Raw genomic sequence first — 26,388 nt, 5'->3', positions numbered from 1 at the left:
TGAGGTTTAGATGAGATTATGTTAAGAAGACTTTGCAAGCTTCAAATGTAGTGTTAATAAAATATTAATTGTTACTATTATTTTGCCTTGAAAGTTTGTACTTCAAAGACGTGGATATCTTGATGGGAGAGTAAGAGAAATGGAGAATAACTATAAAAATAGTTCTAATTTGGTATATTGTAATCTGAATTTAGAAGACAACAACTTTTCATAGTTAGAGACTGAAAAAATCTGGTGAGTTGAAACATTCTCAGTCAAACATGCTGTGCCTGAGATTACACTGAGATTCAATTATTTTATAATTGAATTTGCACATGGTATTTTTTATTAGTCTAGTTATGTGGGGGGGATCAATTTAGGTTTCTAACACTGCAGATGGAACGGAAACCTGTTCGTGGGCAGGGACTGATTTAATTCATGATGGCAGTTGTAGTGATGCAGTTTAAGTGCAAAAGAAAAGAGTTCTTAACAATTTCTTGTTGCTGAAAGATGGACGTATCCCTTCTTCTTTACTTTTACTACCAATGCACTGGAACTACTTTTAAAGATTCAGTCTGACTCTCAGTAAACACCTGTGTTTGCTCTCCACACATAGCTGCACTGAGCTACAGCCTGTCAGCCAATTTTAGAAATTCCAGGCTCTTTCTCCCGCCCTGTCCTCTTTCTCCTTTTAACTGTGCATGTGGGGAACACGTGCTTGTTGTGTAAATCCCTAGAAATTGTGGCCACCCCCCATAGGAGCTCAGCACTTCATCCTGGGAGTCCCACGACTCAGGACGGGTATTTCGATTTCACTGCTGCTGAGCTGCTTTAAAATGCCACTGGTTGTTTCTCAGTGGGATTTTTAGTATCTGCACACAATAAAAATGGAAGATGTCGAGACAAACTTTGTTTTAAACTCAAGTAGTTCTCCAATTTGAAAAATCCAATACAGCATGGACACATTGCTAAGTTTTTCTATGGGTCTTCGTAGTAGCATTTAAAAGCTCATTTTCTCAGCCTGCTTTTCTCTGAAGTGGCAATTTTGTCAGTCTTTGTTAGTCCTTCTTTGAAAAGAAATTCAGTTTACATTTTTTTGCCCATAAAAGAATGATCATTTATAGTTCTCTAGAAACAGAGCTTAGAAGGCAGGATTTTATCTTTTTTAAAAAAATAACTTTTAAATATAGTATTATTGCATTTTGAAATAAATAGAAATATGAAAAAATATTTACTTATTTAAGTATCAAAATAATACTGTCTTTTACTCTAACCTGCTAAGCAACCACATCTTTAGGAGAACACATAGAATTGTCTTTAATATGTAGTATATATATTTGCATAAATGGTTTACAAAATAAATGACAATGCAGTTGTTGAACATGAAAACAACTTAAACCCAATTAATTTATAATTAATCTCTATTCACATTCACTACAGTTTAAATTAGATTATATCATTTATAAAACAAATACATATATATGCTTTAATTACAAAGCTTATATTTAGAATATAAATTAATTTAAGCAACATATGTACTAAGAATAAAAATATTCTAAAAGATGAAAAATGATGAAGATAATTTTTAGCTTTATTTCTATTGCTGACACTATTACAGATGTCTGCATTTTCCTCCCTTTTGCCCACCCTTATCCACCTTCCCTCCCCTGTAGCCGTCACCGCACTACTGTGCATAACCAACTGATAGAAACAAATGGCAGGAGTTTATCTTAAGAATAACTCGATTGCCAAAATATTTTTACGTCAATATTCAAATGTGGAAATTGACATTTTGTGGCCGAATTTGGAATACTTAGAATGAAAGTAAGCTCAGAAAATTGTCACAAGGGTATCATGGCTCTTGGTAGTTTTAGTGGGTTCCACAGTCTCATTGCCTGTAAGAATAATAATAATAAATATCATAATACCACACATGGTATTTACTTCATGCCAGGTGCAGCTAATAATCTCTGTAGCTGGCATTGGAACCTCATTCTTCTGGGTACAGAGTTTGTTCTGATAACCTCCACACTTTATATTTCTATGTTTATTTTTAACAGGAGACCTTGTTGAGCAATTGCTTAATACATACATGAATTAAATGATTAATTCTGAAAACTGAAATGGTAAGAAAAATAAACTTAATTCTCACATAGAGGCTATTTTGACTTGATTTTTCTGGTCAGGAGTAGAACTGAGTCTCATAGTAATAGTCATGGGGACTGAGAAGTCTCTCTGAACATTATATAATCTTTGAGATGAAAATAGAAGGTAGGAATGCTAATTTTACAAATTGGAAACAGAAATGCAAATGGGGAAAGTGACCTTTCTTAAAATCACTTCTAAGCGAGTGACTTAAGGAACTAAAAATGTTATCTTACATAATTACTTTTTTTCTAGGTTATTTTCTGGGGTGGTGCGCTGGTATTTGCATTTCCGTTGGTGAGTGGCAGTGAAGTGCGGGTAAAGGATGCCATGTTCGGTAGGCCGTGCAATATAGTGGAAAGAATACTGGACCAGAAATCGTCACCCCATTCCACCTCCAGCGCACCGGGTGCCTTTGGTTGAATCACAGGAGTTCCTCAGCTCATTTTACTCATGGAAAAAGCACACAGTAATTGTTGTCCCTGTCAAGTTTCCAGGGCTTTGTGAGAACAAAATAGAATGTGGGTTCAAAACTGTTACATACATAGGTCATGGCAGAAATTGCAGATTATTGTTCAATATTTGAGTTGTGAATACGGAGTGGAACCAAGGACGTTTCTTTTTGGAAGCAACAACATTTATTTTTCCTAAGACTTTGAACAAATACCCTGGACCTGACTTTATTGCCCTGGGGGGAGCCCGCTGTGGTTCAAATACTGTGGACAGGGGTAGGTGATACTCTATTGGGCAGGGTACTGCTAGCACAGAAGTCATGGGCTGAGAGTGGGGAGGGGTCATTTTTCAGGGGTGAATGAGAAGGTTTCATTTTTTTAAAACCAAGAGGGCAGATTGACGATGGTGACAGACACAGCAACAGGTGTCCATTTCCGTTTCCTGGTTCAGGAGGTCCTGCCTGTCCAGTGCGGCTTCCCTATCCAGCCCCATCCCACGGTGGCCGCTCTTTACTGCTTCAGACATGGCATGCCCTTGGACGCCACTCTGCTTGTTCTCAAGCCAGTCCCCTGACAGGAACACTTTGTCCTCTCTTCCATAGCTGCTGAGTTCCCAATCAAATGCCGTCTCTTGTGTGAGATCCTTCCCTTCAGATGGTGTTGGCTGCTTCGCCCTCTGTGATCCAACAACACTTGTATGTGTGTGTGACAGCATTTTCTTCACTGTATTGAGATGATTTGTCCCTTCTTCTAGTTTATGGGTATCTTGAGGGCTTTTCCATGTTTGTGTATTCCCAGTGATGGACACAGACCGGAGATTACATCTTCATTCCATGAAATTTAGAACTAGACTGATGGGGAGCTTTGGATTAACCCTATAATTTGTGCCATCGAGGTGGTGGTTCCCAATGAGATTTCTGCTGCACACTCCCAGAGAAAGCCTGGAGGTGTGTCAGAGAACTTCGAGTTGTCCCAGTGGCTAGAGGTTGGGTGCCACTGGCGTTCATGGGGCTGGAACCCAGGCATGACAAACGTTCAGCAATTCACGGGGCAGTTTTGCACAAGGAGGGATTGTTCTCTCTAACTGCCAGTGGTTTCCCCACTGAGAACCAGTTAACTAGTCTGCTTAGTCTAAAGCAGAGAAAATAGGAGAATGATTTCATCACCAGAAAAACCTGTTTCTGGCTCCCGTAAACCCTTTGAACACACCATGAGTAGGAGAGCCTTATGCTCGGTTAGCAGATGGCTTGAGTGATGATTTTTTTCCTGTCCACAAAATCCATTTCTGTCCCTCTCCATTTCCCTCATACACGCTGTGTGCCAAGGTTGGAGTGCAAGACCGTAATGGGTAGAGGTGCAGGGCAAAAGTTTCTGCTCCTGCAGAAACAAGGCAAACCTCCCTTGGCGAGGCTTTCTCTGAGCCAGGAGGAGGAACATAGGAAATAAGTTCTCTGTAATTCTTTCAACAAATATGGTAAGTTAATAGGTGGTAATGTTTCATCCCCTGCACAGAAGGCTGAGAGTGACTAATTGCAATGATCTTTTAAAAAATCTATTTAGAGCAGGCCTTCTGGCTAAAGACATCGATGTGGAACTTGGCACATGGATTTAAATCCAGTTTTCTGTGGTGAGGTGTCGGAAAGACAAAATGCCTCCATCATGGTCTGTTGGGTCCTCTTCTAGAAAGTCCATCTTTTTGTTCCCTATTTATACCTACATGGCGGTGGGATCTGGATGTCGGATGTGCGTAGGGAGGACACTTGGGAGTGTACTTCTTCAAGCGGGTTTTTTGATTCTTTGCCTCAAAGGTGACATTTTGAAAAAATGATTCTGCAGCACAAGTTTGGTTATTCATATGGTTTATCACCCTGTGATAGGGAACATAAAATCTTCTTGAAAGAACTTACCAGCAAGGTCTGAAACTTGGTATTTATCAGTTAACTATTTGATAATGTTTCTGGAAATATGTTGCATGTAAGGGGTACTTTATAAAACCAAATTCTCATCTATTTAGTGTAAGTTTCTCTTTTTTTAGATACTCCCAGAAGTATAAAAGCATCCACTGCTACAGCTGAACAGTTTTTTCAGAAGTTGAGAAATAAACATGAATTTACTATTTTGGTGACCCTGAAGCAGGCCCACTTAAATTCTGGGGTTATTCTCTCCGTTCACCACTTGGATCACAGGTAAGTGTCACTGCTGGAGTTTCCTGTGCTTTAATTCTGTCTAGTTAAATGAGCATATTAAGGAGAAGTAAACAAAAGCAAGGTGTGCTATATCTAAGACTGGCTTAAAGCAGCTAGACTAATTTTGTTACATTATGCAAAATCATAAACAGAAGTAATTGAGATCTGCCCAAAGGCAGAGGGAGCTGTGCTTTTGATGTTGCTAAGAGCACACAGAAGTCGCTATTCCTAAAACAAATTTATTAATGACTAAATTCTCCATGTGATATCTTCCTCAATGTTAAAGTCAAACATACTTCTTAATTTGTGACTAGTTAGAGTCAAAAACCCTGTATTCTGTGTTAGGGTTTAGAGTTTAAATAGTCTTAGAATTTTAATCCCTGACAGATAACTTTTTTTCAACACAATTGTTAGGTTACAGTGGTTAAAGCTGTATTCTTGGATGTGTGTTGAATCAAAATGCTGTCTAGTTAGTACTTTCTAGTTTCTCGAATGTATGGAACCATGATTAGGAGTCCTGTGAGCGAATTCTCATTTGGCTTGGTGACCTAAAATAATTCCTGAAAGAATAACCACAATTCTGCCAATGAACGTTCCTTCACGTTTATCAATTTGAATACCTACATTACCACGGACTGTCTGTGGACATTGAACAAGTCACATAAACTCTCTGCACCTCATTTTTCTCATCTGTAAAATGAGGATAATAATAGCTACTTTATAGGTTGTTGCAAAGGTTAAAGAGTTTTTGTATATAAGGCACTTTACATATATGAAAGTGTTAATGATTTAACACTTTTCAGGTGTGGGCAGAAGCCTATTGATTTCTTTCATCAGAGACGAGGCCACCTTGCACTCTGCAAATCTTGCCTAAACACTAAAGGGCAAACCAAACACGTGGAGAACAAAATATAGCAAACCAGACACGTGGAGAACAAAATATAGCAAGGGCCCTAACCATGCTCTACGTGGCTTACCCTCAGGGCCTAAGGCACCACTCAGCTGTTACAGACAGAGCCAGGAGCCAAAGCACTTCTGATTCTTGAGTCCAGTGTTTTCACAAGTCCACTGTGGTACCTGCTACTCTCAGTGCCCCCAACAAGCCGTGTGTTCTGTGTGGACCGTGTTGTTCTTCTTTCCTGTTATTGGTACTGAAGTTATCTTTCTTCCCCTAGTCTCAACCTCGCCCATCTCTTTGACTTACCATTTCCTGAACACTTATTTATTTAGTTTCTGCATGAAAGTCTCAATTCTTTCAGACGTAAAAAGCTGCTATGTTGTTGTCTGTTGTCTTAGGTAATACTGATGTTGGCTAAGTATACACAGCAATGGCTGAAGGGCCTACCAGCTTTTTGCAGTGTGTTCACATACAGTTTTTGGTTTGATAGTTTTCTGGCTACTGCATTTTCAAAGGGAAAAATAAAGAACAAAGAAATAATTCTAAGATATTGGTTCACTTACACATTTGTATAGGAGATACAGGTGAAGAGAAGTATAAAAACAGTAAAGGCTTGTTGAAAAACAATGTATATTTGTAAGTAAAAATGAATGAAAAAAATTACCCTAAATTCCAAAAGGACTCTGTTCTTTTCCATGTTTTACAAAATTGTTTCTTTGGGATAAATAAAATCCTTTTGTTATCTCTTCGTGTAGATTGGGTACTGTCACCTGGATTGTGTCCTGTAGTTTGTAATATTTCTCCTTTATTTAAAATAATCTTGGGCTTTAGATATATAAATTGGTTCTCATGGGGATGTTATTAAAAAATTTTCCTGAAAGCCAAATATTATTTATACTTCCAACTTTGAATGCTTTGCAAATAGTTTACATAGAAATAATCTGTGGCAGTGACTTTGCAAGTAAGTATAAAATTATCTTATAGTTTGCCATCACCTTCTATATTAATAAACTTGAGGTGAGATCAGCAAGATTTTTTTCACTTTCTTAGTATTAATTATTATACAATCCAGATGAGTATGAGTGTATTTATATATGAGGCTGATAAAATGTGCCTTCATATTTTTGAGTATTTGTCATATATGAAGCCATTTCTCTTTCTTGACAGTACTAAGTAAAAATTGAACTTGCTGACAATATTTGCTTAGCTTAATGGTTCTGAACTAAAACAATGACTGCTTATTATGGATAAAATTAACAGACTGACATAACAATTACTACACTCTTTACTTTTGGTTGAACTTAATAAATAACATAATTAGATTTATGAGTTAAATAAGTAATATAAATAATTGGATTTATGAGTTAAAATTTCAAACCCTATGTTCTACATAATTTAAAAACTTTACTTATATTTTATTCTCTTAAAATATGCTTTTATGTCATTATTTATCTCTAAAGTATTATAGCTTTAATGTGTATTTCAATGCCTACCTTATTATTAGGAAAGTTGCAATATATATTCTAATGTAATTATGCATAAATATATCTTTACCAAGGAGACATAGTGAGTTGATAAAGAAACTGAGTTGTTAAAGAAACTGAAGTTTAGACTCAGCAAACAAATACAATTTCTCATATTTTTTTTTTTTTTTTGGGGGAGGAGAGAAAGGTCTCGTGCTGTAGCCCCGGGGGGGGTCGGGCCCCTCCAAGCCCGGCCCGGCGGTCTTCTGGTTCACGCGTTCATCGGCTTCTCATATTTCTTATATATACCAAATTTGTATAAAAAATGAGTGATAAATTTTAATACCTTTTTTCTACCTAATAAGAAAAAGAAATTGACATATTACTTAGATCTAGGAGCACCTATCTAGTGTCAGATCCAACAGATGAAGCTGGTGGTCTCAATGCTACTTGCCCAACAGCCCATTCCTTTCCCACAGAATGCTAATGTATCAGTGCTAAATGCCAAACACCAAATGCAGTACCAGGTTTCCTTCAATGCTGAGGTCTATTTTTTCTCCTGTATTCTGGTCCACTGGTCTGTCCGTGACTTCTGCAGCAGTACCACACTATTCCAATTGCTGTGGTTTCATGACTTGCTATCTACAGTTAAGGTCTCTGCTCTTCCTGTTCACATTTTTTTGCTGTTTGAAACTTCATTCTTTGGTGTATATTTGGTATCAACTTGGTGACTTCTATGGAAAAAATCTCATTGGGATTTGTATTAGAAATATATCCCATTTATAAGTTGATATATGTTGAATGGACATTTTTATGATATTCAGGTTTTTTATAATGTGGCTTTTCTCTCCATTTTCTTTCATTTTTTTTCTCCTGTATAATTATCTCCGTAAAAGACATACACATATTTTGTTAGATTTATTCCTAGGAGTGTTATATGTTGTGCTATTAATCAGGTAGGATCCTTAGGTTTTTTTGTGTTTTCTAATTTGTAAAGAACTCTTAAATTACTATACTACCAGAAAAGTAAATTCTGTTTTGTATCAAAAGTAACATCTTTCATAGTATTTAAATTGCCTTTTCTTTTGTCTTTTGGGGAAAGTTGTACTCTTTGGATGCAACTCATCGTAATAAGGAAAATTTTAATGTGCCATCAAAGTTCATTCAGTTCTCTGCTCTTCATCTGCCATATGTTGGTACGCACTGACATTTCAGCGATCTTTTCCACAATGAATGTTGAGGGATTATTGCAATATATTTAATTCTTTGGTATTAAACTCTTCTACTTTTAGTCATTTCATGTCAATGTAAAACTTCCCAAATGCTCTCCAGGCCTTTGATCAATCATTTAAAATTATTTACAAAAGACTCATTTAAAAGTTATAATGGTCTCTCTACAGTTTATTATCAAGGGACAAGAAGTAGAATTCACCTTATTTGTAACTTTTCTTGTTATTTCCTTTAGTTATGGTGAAGATTGTACCTTTTTTAAAAGGCCATGCAAAAATATTATTTTGGTGTCCTTATGGCAATGGAGTTTATGTTATCTCAATTACTTAAGAAATCTTTAAAAAATATTTTATTTATTTATTTTTAGAGGGGAAGGTAAGGAGAAAGAGTGGGAGAGAAACATCAATGTGTGGTTGCCTCTCACATGTCCCCTACTGGGGACCTGGCTTGCAACCCAGGCATGTGCCCTGACCTCAAATTGAACAAGTGACCCTTTGCTTCACAGGCCTGTGCTCAATCCACTGAGCTACACCAGCAAGGGCTCAGTTACTTAAGAAATCTTATTTCCCTTGCTGTTGTGTACACTTGAATTCCATTGATTTTGGGGAAGAGTCATATACTTTTCTGGTTGAAACTAGGTATTGATGTACTTTATAACAGCTGGACAAAAGTCATTCTTATTTTGCCTCTTGTTTTCAGTGATTTTATCCATTGAGCATTTTGAAAGGTGATGATTGGCACACTGCCATCTTTCCTTTGTATTTTCACCTTCAGTTGTTTAAAATTCTAGGTTATAGTAAAATTATGTTTGATTATTCTTGAGGATGCTGAATGTACCACAGAATACATGAATTAATGAATATTTCAGCTTAAATTCATTTAATTTAGACAATAAAAATGCCCTGAACAGCACCAAAGGGAAGTAAGATATGTATTTTGAGTGAACTACAAGGACAAAGTTTGATTTTGCAAATGACTTAAATTTAAACTATACACTTGGAAGCAGTAAGCATTATATTTAAATAGTTTTTGCTAATATTATGTGAAAAATTGCTGTCACTTCTAGAATTTATTGTTCTTTAAATATCAGTGGGTTTGTACATTTTTATATATTTGCTAGCAAGTTGTTGGTATCTCTTGTTCAATGAGTGATTTTAAAATATCCTTTCCTTTTATTTTTTTCAATTATTTTTCAGGGTTGACATGTTATTTCATTTTATTTTTAAATTATTTTAATTACAGTTTAATTACAGTTGTCTTCATTCCCCCCTTACTCTCCCCAACCCCAGCCGAACCCACCTCCCTCCCTTGCTTTCACCCTTCCCCTTGGTTTTGTCCATGTGTCCAAGAGTTCCTGAAAACTCTTTCCCCATCATCCCCGCCCACCACCCCTCTGGCTATTGTTAGATTGTTCTTAATTTCAATGTCTCTGGTTATATTTGGTTTGCATTTTTCTTTTGTTGATTATGTTCCAGGTAAAGGTGAGATAATATGGTTTTTGTTCCTCACCACCTGGCTTCTTTCTCTTACCATAATGTTCTTCAGTTCTATCCATGCTGTCACAAAGGATAGGAACTCCTTCCTTCTGTTTGCTGTGTAGTATTTTGTTGTGTAAATGTACCATAGTTTTTTGATTCACTGATTTACTGATGGGCACTTAGGTTGCTTCCAGCACTTGGCTATTGTAAATTGTGCTGCTATAAACATTAGGGTGTGTAGGTTCTTTTGGATTGGTGTTTCAGGGCTCTTAGGATACAGTCCCAACAGTGGAATTGCTGGGTCAAAAGGCAGCAATTTTGAGAAAGAAGAACAAAGTAGGAGGGATCACAATACCTGATTTCAAACTGTATTACAATACCACTGTAATCAAAACAGCCTGGTACTTGCATAAGAACAGACATACAGAACAATGGAAGAGAACAGAAAGCCCAGAAATAAACCCAAGGCTCTATAGTCAATTAATATCTGACAAAGGAGGAAGAAGCATAGCATGGAGTAAAAGAGCCTCTCCTTTCCCTTTTTATATGAGGGTCCTGTCATTTTTCTTTTCTTATTTGTAAGAATTCTTTATGTGTTAAGAATATCAACTTATACAGAATAGTCATGAAGATGTAAAGTATGTATAGCATAGGGAATACAGTCAATAATATTGTAACAACTGTGTATGGGTTACGTGGGTACTAGATTTATCAGGGTGATTACTCAATAAGTTATATAATCTCTAATAACTGTGTTGTATGCCTGAAACTAATATAATATTGCGTGTTAGCTGCAGTAGAAAAATTAAAGAATTATAAAAAGAATGTCAACTCACTGTTAGTCATATACACAAGAGTTTTCCCAGATGAATGTTTGCTTTTACTTAAAAATGTTTTTTGAAATAGTTTCAGTTTACAGAAATATTACAAGAACAGTACAAAGAACTTGCACATCTCCTCTTACCATATTCATAATTGGTAATATTTTTAGCTCATTTACTCTATCTCTGATTCTGATATGCCTTTTATTGACAATAATTTTTTTCACCATCATTTTTTAAATTTAATTGTTGTTCAAGTACAGTTTTCTGTCTTTTACTCCCATCCCAGCCCACCCCTAGTGCTCCTCACCTCCCTCCCATTTCCACCCCCCTTAGTTTTTGTCCATGTGTCCTTTATACTAGTTCCTATAAATCTTTCGCCTTTTTCCCCCTGAAATTCCCTCCCCTCTCCCCTCTGGTCCCTGTCAGCTTGTTCCGTATTTCAGTGTCTTTGGTTATTTGCTCTATCACCTTTAAATACTCAAAATGAAGATACTCTCCCATATAGCCAACATGCAACCTTCCAGTCAAGAAGTCAACATTGATATGACAATATCATCCAATCTTCAGACACTTTTCAAATTGCACTAACTGTCTAAATAAACAATGCCTCTTTTTCCTTCTTGTTTCAGGATTCTATCCAAGAACACATGTTGCGTTTGGTTGTCATATCTCATAATCTCCTTCAATCTGGAGCAATTCCAGTCTTTCCTTGTGTTTGGTATCCCTTATGGTCTTACAAGCATGGGCATTTCATTCTGAAGGATCACCCTTTCCCTTGGTCCATCCGATGTTTCCTCATCACTCAGCCCATGCACCCTTGTTAGGAATACCATAGAAATAATGACTCTTCTCAGTACTCCACATGTGGAGGTGTACTAGGTCAATCTTGTTTTACTGCTGGTCACGCTAACGTTGACCACCTGGTCAAATGGTGATCTTCCAGGTCCCCCACTTTTTTCCTCTTTAATTTGGATTAGTATTGTATGGAGAGATATTCCAATTTTACTCCAATATCCTGTTTCTCATCAGACCTTCACCTACTTTCCTTAACTTTTCTTGACTATGCCCAGCTGTATCAGATACTATTGTTTTTTAAGGACATAAATAAAATGATAAAATTGAAAATGGATATTCATTCTCACTCTTACATTTATTTTCTAGTATTATAAAAACTAATATTATATACCATGTAAAATATATTTAAAAATAATAACTTAAACTTTTTAAAGTATATGTCAGCATTCACTATGTTGGGCATATTTAAATTAACTATTATATTTTTATTTAATGAAAATTATTTCTTATACTAAAAGGAACTCAGAAAATAACATCTAATTTCTAAAAAGGTGATTTGCCTAGGTTTTCTATCTTGCTCTTGATAGCTTTATATACAGTATTTCATTCATTGAACTAAAATACCTTTATAAAAACAAGATTGGATTGTATATAAGATATATGAGAGGAACATTTGCTGAGGGGCTTTTACATTAAGCCTGTCGTGACTGTCCTGTTTATGGTTTTTCAAAATTTTCATTTCATTTAGTTATTGAATTTTTACTTTTTTACATTTCTAAAATGTTAACAATGCATTTTTTTCACTTAAAAAACCTGATTGTTTTCCATCAGCCAGTAGCTAAAATAAATATATGACAAAATCCAATCTCTGACTTGACAGAATTCAAGACCTAGTGCAAGAGTTTTGTTCAGTCACATTAAGAAAAATGGCACTTATTTAAGATCTCCATATCTAAGTAGATTCAATAATGTAGAGCAAGATGAACTAATAAATATGAAAACAGTATAAAAATGTCTGATATAAAACAACAATTTGGGAGAAATAGGAATTCCAGATGAAAAAGGAAGATCTACATTTATTGCAGATTATTATTCAGTGGAGTCTTATTCAGGAAAATGGTAAAAATGAGGAATTAGGAGGCTCTTTGAGGGTCTGGACCTTCTCTCTTTTTCCCAGTATCCTCTGTGTCTGGTGAAGTTCTTGCCCTAGAGATGGCCCATAGCAATTTGCTGAATGACTGAATGACAAGTGCAGAGCGTCTGCTGATATTAGGCCTTGTGGCAGCTGGCTGATTCCTTAGGTGCACTGAAATATTTCCTCTGCATTGTACTGGTGAACATACTTTATTAGGTTCTGCCCTGTGTCAGGCAGTCCTCTGAATACCTCACATGGATTAATCTCATTACAATCTTGGAGGTAGGTATCATTATTATCTCTAGTTTACAGATAAGGAAGGGCGGCCCTGAGAGCTTAAGTCTCATATCCAAGGTCACAATAAATGGCAGAATCAACATTTGAACCAGGCTGCATGGCACCAGAGACCTTTCTTCTCACCACTACCTTGACAACTCTTCTATTTGCCTGTTTTATTTTGTATATCTTTATGTACTGGTAGATATGTATTTTAACTAAGGCCTAATTGCCATATAACATTATATTAGTTTCAGGTGTACAATATAATGATTTGATACTTGTAGACATTGAGATATGATCACAATCAGTCTTGTTAACATGCCAACATACATAGTTACAAAAATTATTTTTCCTTCTTTTCTTGCAGTGATGACTTTTAAGATCTACTCCCTCAGCAACTTTCAAATATTCAATACAGTATTATTAACTATAGTCACCATACTGTGCATTGTAGTCTCATGACATTCATAGCTGTTTGATTTTACATTTTGGCCTCTCTTACCCATGTTGCCTCCCCCTAAACTCCCTCCCCCAGCAGCCACCAGTCTATTATCTTTCTCTGAGCTTAGTGTTTTTGTTGTTGTTTTTTAGATTCCATGTATAAGTTAGATCAGATTGGATTTGTCTTTCTCTGATTTATTTTACTCAGTATAATGCCCTCAAGTTTCATCCATGTTGTCACAATGGCAAGATTTTATTTTGTGGCTAAATAGTATTCCATTGTATGTATCATGCATATCATATTATATATATCACAAAATATTGCATCTTCTTTGTTCATTCATCCATCAATGAACACTTAAGTTGCATCAATATTGTGGCTATTGTAAATAATCCTGCATTGAACATGGGGGCGCGTATGTCTTTATGATTTTGTTTTTGTTTTCTTTGAATAAATACCCAGAAGTGGAATTGCTGGATCCCAATGTAGTTCTCTTTTTGATTACCTGAGAAATCACCACACCATTTTCCACAGTGGCTGCCCCAGTTTGCATTCCCACCAGCAGTGCTGCCTGCTTATTTTAGAGCTTTATTAATGGGGTTAGCACTATCGCTTTCTACTGCTTTTGAAGACAACAATTATATATTTTTATTCCATTGGGCTTTTTTGTTACACTAAAAATCTATCGAAAAGCCTGAAGTTTTCTTCCTCACAATTTACTTTATTTCAACAGCAGCACCATGGCACATTGGAAAGCTGATGGCAGTGTAAAAACTATTTTGTCTTTTTATTTTTCTAATTGCTTCTTCTCACAAAGTTTATGCTAATATTAACAATAGCTAGAATTGGGGACCAGGTCATTTTTATTTCCTCTGGTTAGGGGTGTTTGGCATCTTTTTCAATTGTGAACTCCAGGCAATAGGCTCACTGAGAGCAGAGAGTCACCTCAGTGGGTGACCTGTGGATCCTGTTGTCTTCCTCTTCGGCTCTTACTTATTCTAAACAATAGAGAACGCGTGATGACCCATGAAGCATATCAGAGAACAGATGCTGCAGCATTGACAGCTCATTCTCCCCTGTGACTAATTCCTTTCTTTCAAATCCAGCCCGCCTGGAACTTCTTGCTGTCTAACATGCATCGGTGCTTTTCCTTTATCGTCTGCCCACAGTTTCAGAACGTATCACATGGAAAGCTGCCGAACCTTCCTCCGAAGGCCCACCTTCACCGGCTTAAACAATTCCCATCGATTTGGGGGATCTTAGGATATAGCAAATTGTTAACTCAAGAGGAATGTTTGAAACCAGATAAAATACTGCATGGAATAATAGGGCGTCAGGGGTCTGTGTGAGTCCTTCACTGCAGATGGATACATCCCTAAAGTATCCTGAACCATGGTTAGGTGAAGCTGGAGGTGGAAAATTTCCGTCCTGAGAATAACATTTTCCTCTGAAAATATTGTTTGTTCTTTGAAACAGTGCAATTGCATGTTTACCTTAATATACTTGGAAAACCACCTATTTGGAAATTGAAGAGATTGTCCATATGTTTTCTTGGGATGTATACATATCTCAATTTATTCAAAATCATAATAATACTCAACTTCTGTATATACTAATTTTTAAGAGCTCACCAAATTCTTTCCTTTAGACAGAGTTGACTTAAGCCATTCTAGCAGGTAAAACTACCAGCATTTCAGAAATTAAGAAGTGGCATAGTTACCGTATTTTAAAATACAATTAAGTACATGGTATCTTATATATTAAATAAGTAACTAATTTAAAGGTTCCTCAATAAACATGTTATTCCCTTGTGGGTTGTAATTTGCCTGTCTGTGTCTATACATTTTTAGATTCTTTCATATCAAGACTGACATGTTATGAGAATTTGATGTATAAAATATAATTTCTCTATTTTTGAACTTTACTACTAACACTTATCACATTTGGTTTCACAGATCCAGGGGTAATTCACTAACTTCTCTGCCAAAAAAGTGGAATAGCATATACATTCAGTGAAGAAAGAAATTCACATTTCATATAGATCTTTCAAAATAACTCTTGGATAGGAGTTCATCTTTCAATTCATGTAAAGTGATACTTCAGCAAATAAATTTCCTGAAGTTTTGCGCTAGGTCACAGAGTAGGACCTTCCCAACTAGAGGAGGGACCGGTCTTCAGTCAAGGGTATACGAGTAGCTGCGCTCCCCTGCTAGAGCCTCCAACAAGCTCTCAGGGTCCTTCAAGTGTTTTAAAACAGAGCTGCTCCTGCTTATATTTAAATGTTCAAAGGGTTCAAATTATCCTAGTATGGTAATATGAGTTGTAGAGAAAAAAATGATGGGATGATTGTAGTTACATATTCAAATGTGAAGATGATATAGAAATATGGACATAATGACCATTTTTTAAAAAACTTAAAATAATGTTTAAGTTATTAGGGATAGTAAGTTGGAAAAGTTTGGAAAGAAGAAAGAGAGACCCCCTTCTTGGCTACTACATTTCAGTGTGAGCCCACTTGACGAGCTGATCAAGAGTTAGGCTGCTTCCTTCATCTCAAATATGAACATCCTTGAACTGGAGCAGAGGCGAGATTCAGAACAGCTCTGGAGATGCTGTGTGGAGTGGGGTGAAATGAGTGCTGTGTCCAAATCGATGCCTTGAGTTTTCAGCAAGTGGGAACCTTACAGTGTTGTCCTTTGCCAGTACTCATAGGTGATGAATATGAGTTGGGAACCATTAAAGAGATCTTCCCCCCGTATGGATATCCACTTGATATTACACAGTTTTCTTAAAGGCCCATTATTTTCTCTTAGCATTGCCAAGTCACCTTTGTTGTAATCAGTTGACCTTATTTGGATGAAGCTGTTTCTAAATTATTTAAATATATAGTTCCATTAGTCTATTTTTTAAATGAACATGCCAGTATTATATAGTGTTAATTACTGTGGTTTGATAATGATTTTAGATATGGTAGTGTAAGTCCTCCAAATTTTGTTGTTCTTCTTGCAGCTCAGGGTATTATTTATTAGAATTTGTTTGTATCTTACTTGCCTCATCATTAATAGTAATGAGTTGGCTCCATTATATGCACGGCCATTTTTTTCTTTTTTGTAAAGTCAGTTACCTAAGGTAACAACACAGAGAGGTTGTGTTCAAGCTGTCTTGTTGGATGCCAGGCCTTCAGTCATGAATTAACTCTGTTTGCTACTGATCTTTCGCCTTGGTGGTGTAATTTAGGTGCTTAGTTATATTATTTATGGAGAAGCTTTGATCCTCACTGATCTAGGTACATTCCTCTTCTTGCAGCAAGACTTTTATAATAGTATTACGATTAGTTTTGAAGTAGCTGAACTTAATTTTCACAACAATGTGTTTATTAGTGCACATCTCTGAGTTTCAGTGTTGTTTGGCCTTTTTCATTGTCATACTCTCAGTGCTCATAGTAAGTATTGGCTGGAATAAATAAACTAATAAACCATAGGTTTTTAAAAACCTTCCCCTCTCTATGTTTCAATATAAGAAATGTCTTTGTTATAAAAATGAAATGGTCTCAAAGTTGTAGGTTGTTGGTCACAGGATGTATTCAGGCAAAGAGGATGACCATCTGACAGGAATATCATCGATGAGATTTAAGCACAGGTATTTGGGTAGATTCTCATTAAACTACTTTTGCTTGAGATTCATGTTTGTTTCAGTTAAAATCCACCTTAAAAATTTGCTGACATTTAATTGGCATGCATAAATATGCCATAGAAGCCTAATTCATGATCGTGGAGTGTACAGGGTGCTTAGTCTTTTCAGGACCTGTGCAAAGTGATCACATCACTTCTTTCATTGAGTCCTTGAAATGATCATATTAAGGTTCAACTCTTATTATTCCTGTTTGATGGGGGAGAAAACTGAGGTGTGGAGAGGATTTTTAACTTTCCAAGTTAATAAACTGTGGAGACAGAACTCAAACTCTGAGGCCTCTTAAACTGCTGGTGACCAAATACCATTAAAAACAAAATATTTAACAAACACAGACCCACATGGTTCTGCTGAGGCACACTAAAAAGTACAGCCTTTCCTCCCAGCTCTCCCATCTCCCACCCCATCTGAGGGAAGAATCACTGGAAGTGGCCACGTGAAACAGTCAATTTCTGTAACAAAGGGGCAGATCCACCTAACAGTAAGTTTGGCCCTACCACTGGTCTTCCCTCTTCCTATTTCACTGGTCATGCTAAGACCCACAGAATACCAGTGCTGTCAACTAACTGTCTCGCTTAAAAATGTACTCAAATAGCTTGCTTTTCAGAGAATTGGCCATCAGAGACTGGACTTTATAAATGATGCCTAATTGGGATTACTGATGAATAATGAAAGTAGCCACCGTTGATTGAGTCCTTACGATGTGGCAGACACCCTGCTTTGTATGGATTACCACACTGAGGTCTCATTTTACAGCTGAGGAAATTGAGAGGTAGGGTCATAGACAGGGAGAGGCTGATCTGGATTTCCAGCCCCAGAGCCCATGCATGTCACTCCTTCCCAATTGTGCCATCCGTGAACTACGCTGAAGATACACTTGGCACTGGACGTGCATGCGGCTGTTTTTTTTAGGTGACTAATTTACAACTGCCTTATAGCTTAATGTATTGAGGTGACCTGATCTTTCTCCTGTTTAGGTTTAATTTAAGGCAGCAGAAAAATTACCATTTTGTGCTGTGTGCAACCTTTTTGTCAGATGAGATGTGACCTCACTCTTACCCTTTGATCTAGAGTTATGACAGAGGTTGTTAAAATGAATGATGTCCTGCTGCTGTTGCCTCCTTCCCTGAAGCTTAATCTTAAATTAGTTTATATCTCTGTCAATGCCAAAGATATTTCAGTAACAGGGCCATAAATTACTACAAAGGGTGAACTTTGTTTCTGATTTTAGCTGCCTCTCAAAATTATCAATAACAAGTCAGAGAGACATAATGTGTTCAAGTGTGACAAATTATCTTCTTGGGATTTAAAATGGGACTTTTAATTTGAGGTAGTAAATGCTCATTCAAGATAAAAGGGAAAATAAAGGACAATGAAATGAAGGTTAAAAAATCACTATAGTTCTATCACTCAGACACTTTTTAAAGTGTTGATACATTTTATTCTAATCACTTATTTTCCCCATGATCACAGTGGTATTATCAGTTGGGCTCTCTGTTGTGAGGTGACTTTGGATGTGGTGGATGGGAGGGCAGTTCACAGAGTCCATGGGAGCCCCAGGCACCAGAGTTAGCAACAGGCAATAACCAGAGGCTCCCTGGTTGGCCAGCAAACAGGACACAGGATGCAGAGTGTCCTTAGCACATGGGGCTGGGATGCTGCTGCCCCAAGCACAATGTAGGTTCTCCCTCCATCCCATCCTTGCTGTGTTCAGTTAGGATTCTGAGTATTGGGACACTGTCTGATTGCTAAGGTGTCATGGGTCTGCCCCTGGCTGCTCCAGGGGAAGGAAGAGGGAAGATTTGACCTCTTTGCTTTTTGAAATGAGAAAGATAGCTCATGTACTGAGTGTTTTGTTTGTACACAATAAGGTTCTAAGTGCTTTCTTAAATGAACTCTTCCAATCCTCACAGCAATCCTTTGAGGTGAGTACGATTTACAACCCCATGTTATAGCTGAGTAACCAAATGAGGTACAGAGAGGTGAAGCACTTACCACCCTCTGAGGGTTGCAGGGCTGTGAACCCTCAGGCTTTGGGAGGGCTTGGGTGTGTGACCACTTTGTTCTGCTGGGCCCTGGGGCAGAGGGGCTGGGGGAGCAGGCCTGTCTTCCACTGAGATGACGCCCAGTGGGGGACAGTTCCAGAATGAGTATGACTGCTACTAGAAAACTGATTCATTAAAATAGGCTCAGTGTTCGTTACAGATACCTTTTAATTTAAATTATACAATAATCATACTTTTGGTAATTTAATGTCTCCATTTAAGTTTATACATCTTAATAGTGACTGGTTTTGAAGATATGGATCAACTACTTTTCAACCTGCTTTCTCTCATTTTAATGAGAGCTAATTTGTATTGTATATCTATTTTCATTTTATTTAAAAAACTAAGCGAATGATGCTAAGGAAAATGCCACTTTTGGTCATATACTTAAGTACCGAAAGGTCGTTCTTCTGTATAGGGCGTAGTGTCAGCCTCGCTGTTCCTGGAGGCTGCTTTAGTGCCTCGAGTTCAGAAATCAGAATTGGTACTATTTCCAGTGGTGGCTGGAGGAGGGCAGTGGTAGCAGGGTTTTTGCCTCGATGGGGGGAGAACTGACAGGTATATTGCAATAGGACAATGTGTTTGCTGATTTTATTTCTTTTTAATGCAAACACCTCTCTATCATTATAGAATTCACTAGTTGAATTGTTTAAACAATGAATACTTGTTATCAAATAATAATATAGAAAGGATTCTCTGGTTGGTGTTTTTTGTATCAAAAACTAAACAAGTTGGCATTTTATTCTTAAGTTTTATGATTTGTGTTCTTGACAACTTGGTTTATTTTTTAAGCTTAAAGTAGAATTTCACTATATATTACATTAAAAATTAATGTATAATTAAGGAAGAAAATTCAAAGACATAAAAATATATGAAAGATTCTTTACATCCTTTCACCCTAATTGTACCCCTGGAGATAACTACTGTTAACCTTTATTAAGTATCCTTCTGGATCCTTTTTCAGAAAACACGCACACACAGTTTTTGCACGCAAAATGGGATTCTATAGAGATTTTTAGTTTTTGTTTATTGTAGTAAACTATAGCATTGTTTCATTTTGGAACGTCGTTTTTTTGTAGAGTGGCATAGTGTTCCAGAATATGGATGCATCATACTTCTCTGACTGAAGAGCTGGTATTTTACCAGATTTTCATTATTTTACATAAATCTGTAGTCAGAACCTTCTGTATATATCTATGCTAATTTGTGTTAGCAGGATAGATTTTTAGATTTGAAATTGCTGATTTAGAGAGTATGCACATTTAATGTATTGATAGTTTTACTAAACTGCCTTTTCAGAAGTCCCTGTAAAGTATTGTGCTGCAAATAGTGTATTAGAGATGTTTATTTTTTCACATTTGTATTGATACTAGATATTACCTTTTGATTATTGCTAATCTAATTAGTAAATCCATTACTTACCTTTTCTGTTGATTTGCAGGTGCTTTTCATTAACCTCTGATACATATCATGTATTTAACCTTGTCTTACAGAATGCCATTTATTGTTTGATTTTATTTGTATTATTTTTCTTTTGAGAAATTTTAACATTTTATGTTAACATGTAATTGATCTATTCTAATTTATGCTTTATGTTTTATTATACTTCTTGCTTCTTTTAGTTATGGCTATTTTCTATCTTCCACATTCCCAGCAGGACACAAAAATGTGCAGTATTGAAACAGAGACAGAAAAATCTCCCTTCATGGTGTGTTTTTCAGCAGCTGCCTCCAATTTCTCCTGAAGTGCCTATACTTATCTAATTTTTCTTTGCCTATTCTCTCCTCAGCCTACTTCAAGAAGGCTTTATTTTCTACAAAATTTTCTGAACCAGCTCGGGGTCACCAGAAATCTCTGTTTCGCTAAATCCTGTGGTTAAGTCTTTATCTTGTTTGACCTGTTCACTGCACTTGAAACAATTCATTACTCCCTCTTCTTTGATGCATCTCCATCACCAGACCTTTGGGGCACTACTTTTACTTTCCCCCCTCTTAACCTCACTTAGCCACAGTTGTTTCTTTTCTGATTTCTCCTCACAATGATAAAATGTTCTTCTTTCATCTATAATAATTTCCAAGTAATCCCTATACCTTCGTGGTTTTCAATAAGATCTATATGCCTACTACTCCCAGATTTCTATCTCCATGAGGACCTGTTTCTACCTCAGACATGTCCTCTTTTTATTTTTATTTTTTATTCTAGAATGTTAAAGCTCTTCTTAATTAAAGCATAATTGGCATACAGCGTTATATTAGTTTCAGGTGTACAACATAGTGACTTACATTTGTATACCTCACAAAGTGATCACCACAAAAAGTCTGGTAAGCATCTGCTACTATACAAAGTTATCGCAGTGTCATTGATTGTATTCTTTACGCTGTACTTTACACCCATGTGACTTATTTACAAGTATGTTTATAACTCTTAATCCTCCAACAACATGGAGAGGGTATTATGCTAAGCTAAATGAGTCAGAGAAAGACAAATATTCTATCATTTTACTTACATGTGTAACCTAAAAGCTAAAGAAATGAACAAACAAGACAGACTCTTAGGTACAGAGAACCAATTTATAGTTGCCAAGGGTTGGGCAGGGAGGGGATTGGTAAAAAGGTGAAGGGGATTGAGAGGTGCAAACTTATAGTATTACATGTCCTCTTGAGTGTTCATGAGGTCCCGTAAACATAACATATCTTAAGTTTAAAACTTGATTCAAGTTATCTTCATTTTCTTCGTTTGAGAATTTCTTGATTTTTTCTTCATTTCTGAGAATATTTTTTCTGGCTATAGGATTCTTGGCTGAACAATTTGCCTTTCATCACATGAAAAATATTGTGCCACTTCCTTTTGTTTCCACTGTTTCTGCTGAGAAGTCCGCTGCCATTCTACTGTCTTTTTTCCCTATACACAGTGTATTGATTTTTTACTGCCTGCTTTCAATATACTTCTTCATTTTTAGTTTTTAGAAGTTAATTATGATGAGTATTTCTTCACATTGATTTTTGTTTGGGGTTTGCTTAGATTCTTGAATCTGTGCATTTATGCCTCTTGGCAAATTTGGGAAGTTTTAAGCTATTATTTAGTCAAGTACTTTTTCAGTCTACCCTCTTTGTCCTTTTTTGACTCTATTTACACAAATATTAGATCTTTTGTTATGGCCTCACAGGTCTCTGGGACTGATCATTCTTTCAAAATCTCTTTTCATTGCTCAGATTAGGTAATTTTTGTTTCAACTTTCAGTTAACTGATTCTTTCTTTGGTGCCCTCCATTCTACTGTTTAGCTTACTCTTTGAGCTTTTTATTTCAATTATCCTATTTTTGAGTCCTAAAATTTCCATTTGGTTCTTTATTTATTTGGTTCTTCTATTTTCTCCATGGACTTTCTGTTTATTTTTTTCTTTGCTGTTGTTTCAGGTGTGTTCAAATACATTTGTTATTGCTTCATTTTATCAATGATTGTTTAAAATTTTTGTCAGGTCATTCAGCATCTCTATCTCTTGCTGTTAATATTCATTGATTATCTTCTTATCATTAAATTCTAGACCTTTCTGTTCTTCATATGGCATATGATTTTCAATTTAAACCTGCTCATTTTCATATCATATTCTGAGACTTGGGTCTTATTTAAACTTCCTGTTTTAGCTAGATTTCTCTGTCACGGCTCTGTCAGAGGATGGGAGAGTGCCTTCTTGTTACTTATAGGGGGTGGTAGAAGTCCAGTTTCCCCACTGGGCCTTCTGTTGGGAATTGAGGGAGAACTTCTGTTATTTCTGGGTGAGGGTAAATTTTCCAACTCCCCACATGGTCTCTACTGACATTGTGGTAGTGACGGTCTTATTAATGCTTTGTGGTGTTGAAAACCCTGACTCTCCACTCAGCTTCCTTTGATACCATCCCAGGTGTCAGGGGAAATGTGCTTTGTTACTGCCAGATAAAGGTGGGAGACCAAGTTCCTTCTCATGAGATCTCCACTGATGCTTTGGGAAGCTTTATGACTGGCCAGCTGGGTAAAAGGTTTTGGTTTTCTACTTGTTCTTCTCCTTTACTGTGCTAGTGGAGGTTTGGGGTATATCATTTGTGCTCCAAAATGATGGAAATTAGTGTCCTTACTTAGCCTTTGCTGGCAAGGTTGAGGACATGAGCACAGTTTTTTTCTGTGGTGTTCAGCTAAAATAGAGTGAGTATTCTCTAAAAGTTTTTATGTTGCTAGTCTTCTCCTTTTTTGGTACTTGGGCTAGAGAGAACAAGTCTTTTGGTTTTGTTTTTTGTTTGTTTGTTTCTGCATCTGTTGGTATTTTCAGGTTGCTGGCTTCTTTAGTTCTAAGTCTTGACATATGAGGCAAAAAGAAAACCCAGGAAACTTACCATGGTTTTGTTCCTCAGGTCCTGAGGTCCCTCACTCTTTTTCCCCTCCTTCTGAAAGAAGGATCTTTCAGACCCTTCTTATGTTTGTTTTATAATGTAATGTCTAGCTGTATTTGGTGGGATGAACAGGGAAAGCATATCTACTCAATCTTTCTGGAGGCAGAGATCATATCAGTGGTATTTGAACTTGACTTTCACTGGGCTCCATATGGCTCTTCTCTGTGCAGGTACCTGGAACTAGAAAGCAGTGGCCACCGGAATGAAGTCAGACTGCACTACCGCTCTGGCAGCCACCGCCCTCACACGGAAGTGTTTCCTTACACTTTGGCTGATGACAAGTGGCACAAGCTTTCCTTAGCCATCAGTGCCTCCCACTTGACTTTGCACATTGACTGCAATAAGTAAGTGAAATGGTCTCAGCTCAGGAAATGGAAGATTCTAAAAAATGACTGCTTACATGACTTATCTGCTGTCTCTTATTTTGCAGAATATATGAAAGAGTGGTGGAAAAGCCCTCCACAGACTTGCCTGTGGGCACAACGTTTTGGCTGGGACAGAGAAATAATGTCCACGGATATTTTAAGGTGTGTTTTGACTCAAGTCTGAACATAAAGTCTAAATATAAATGCTTTCTAATGAGTTCAGAAAATTGCATTTTGCTTTCTATGGTGTGAAACAACATAATTTGATCTGTGTGGTTTTTCCTATATATATTTATTAAAAATTTTTTTAAATGCCAGTGTTGTTATTTAGCCAATGAACACTTGTTTCTCTTGTTTCCCTCTGAGCTTGGTCTTTAGACATTAAAGGGAAGATCACAAGTCTGCAATTAGGGTAGTTAACATATCTTTCTTGAAATTAGGTATTCAAAGTAATGAAAGTCTAAAAGGTTAGTATACAAATAAACTCTCCACTACTGCAATATAACCTTTGATGATAATTTCACAGGGGGGTTATTAATAGAGGTTTGAAAGTTTTTTAATATTCATTATCCATGGTCTCCTTAGACTCCAAAAAGTGAGAAACATACGTGCACAAATCTACCAAGGCTAAAAAGCAGTCATAATTTATATATTTTTCTTTAGTGCCTGCTTGAGAGACAGACACTGTAGAATCTCATCATTGTAGAGGATCTAAAAAATATACCACTTAATTTTCTGTGTTTACAAGAGAAAGAAATAAAGTCCAGAAAGTTTCTTGACTGTAGGCCTGTAAGTGTAATCACCCCCCCGGCAACTGTGGCATAGCAGTGGCTCAGCAAATGGTTGTTAAATAGGGGGTGGTAGGTTACATGTCCAGCCGTGGGTTTGTAGGTAGGGTCTATACCAGTAACTTTAAAATTGTATTCTAAGCAAGGTTTATAATCATAAGAAGGTGTTTTTTTCAAACTTGAACATTGTCTGTTACCTGGAAACCAGGTGCTCTGAACATGCATTTCATGTAATCCTCGTCTGGCTGGCTTTGATGCTCAGTCTTTTTTTTTCTTCTACTCATGCATAAATCTGTTCATAGAGGTTAAGTAGTTTCTCCAAAGCTAGTCATGGGGAATCGATCCCATTTTTGCAAATCCTGAAAATTCAATGCTCTTTTCTCATGTGAAGGATGGCAAATTTGGGCTGTGAGTGCCAAGCCTCCTCTCTACTCGTAACAGTCTTTTCCATGGAGCCCAGATATGGCCTCAGAACCCTTCTCACACATGCATTACGTGTGCTACACCAGGGATCATGCTTTTTAAGGTAGACTGTGAATGGTGCCTGCTAGAGCCACGCAGTGCACAGCTCTGTACGTGGGGACTTTGTTTTTGTTTCTATGTTGCTGCTTCCAAACGGTAGGAGTTTGTATACAAATTGCCTCCTTACTCTAAACCCAAACAAATAGCAGATCCAGCAATTGCTACAGTACACTAAAATATTCATCATTCACATCAATGTTCTTTTTGCAGCAGACTATTAATCAGATTAAATAGGTAGAAGATATATAGGTTAGAATTTGGTAAATCTTTGCTCAAAATTGTCTTGATAATATGTTGGTGCTGTCAGCCCTGTCACTAGACATTCTGTTTGCATTTTTCAATGAGATTAAGTGAAATATTAGTTAAAGAAAGCATATGAAGTTGAGAAAGGAAGAGAGAGAGGTGCTGTAGGGAAGAGACAGTGGGACTGTGTCTGATAAGGTCATTTCTGAACTACCATTTGGCCTTTGCTGTAAGTCTCCAAAGCTGGATGCCGATTATTCCTTAATGACTAAGGATGCACGCAAATTTTGTATATAAACATGTAATGTGGCTTTTTTTCTTTCTTTCTTTTTTTGTAAAATGGGTTATTTCCAGGTGGCATTTAAAAACCTGCCATGCTAAATTTTCTGTACTCTTAAGGTCTTGTGATTGAGTCTTGCACAGTTGTTTAATACGTCTATTGTCCTTTTTGAGTTGAGAGATTAGTTTTAAAAGATTCAACTGAAAAAAAGAGAAATGCTCAAATGAGCATTGCTTTTATAACTCAGTTTTTAAATGTTTTTTGGTGGTTGCAATTAATTTAATTTTGGTATCAATGTCACTGTTCCTGAAACCAGAAGTGATTTCTGGGTTGATTTTTGAAGGTGATTTCCAAGCCTTACTTCAGTGGCTAAGTCAAAATAACTTCTCAGAACAACATGACTATTGCCTCTTAATTATATCTTGACATTTCATCTTAAGGCTTTAAACTTATTATCAATAAGGGAGTCATCATCTATTTTTTCTTATGTATTTCTTTCTCTTTGGTTTGGAGTCAATGCAATGTATTAAAAAGATTTTACTCAGGGATTTTGGTGACTCAATTCTGTAATCTTTTCTTACATGAACTTGACTACTGAACATAATTTGGGTAGATGAAAGTAATACGTTTTTTATTTAATTTTTCACACACAGGGTATAATGCAAGATGTGCAATTACTTGTCATGCCCCAAGGATTTATTGCTCAGTGCCCAGATCTTAATCGCA

General features: G+C 36.6%; 1 protein-coding gene across 1 annotated transcript in view; it reads left to right on the top strand.

Moving 5' to 3' along the window:
* NELL2 (neural EGFL like 2) overlaps positions 1 to 26,388 on the top strand; it is a 334,594-nt gene that overhangs the window by 81,485 nt on the left and 226,721 nt on the right. Inside the window, exons 4-7 of the mRNA XM_037162321.2 lie at positions 4,612 to 4,762; positions 23,635 to 23,808; positions 23,895 to 23,991; positions 26,316 to 26,388. Coding sequence (XP_037018216.2) covers positions 4,612 to 4,762; positions 23,635 to 23,808; positions 23,895 to 23,991; positions 26,316 to 26,388 — 495 coding nt within the window. The remainder of the gene's footprint in view (positions 1 to 4,611; positions 4,763 to 23,634; positions 23,809 to 23,894; positions 23,992 to 26,315) is intronic.

This window comes from Artibeus jamaicensis, unplaced genomic scaffold, assembly GCF_021234435.1.
Source record: "Artibeus jamaicensis isolate MK-2021 breed Jamaican fruit bat unplaced genomic scaffold, CSHL_Jam_final contig_233, whole genome shotgun sequence".
Lineage (NCBI taxonomy): Eukaryota > Metazoa > Chordata > Mammalia > Chiroptera > Phyllostomidae > Artibeus > Artibeus jamaicensis.
Note: the sequence above shows the minus strand (reverse complement) of the source record. Positions and strands in the feature narration are given on the sequence as shown.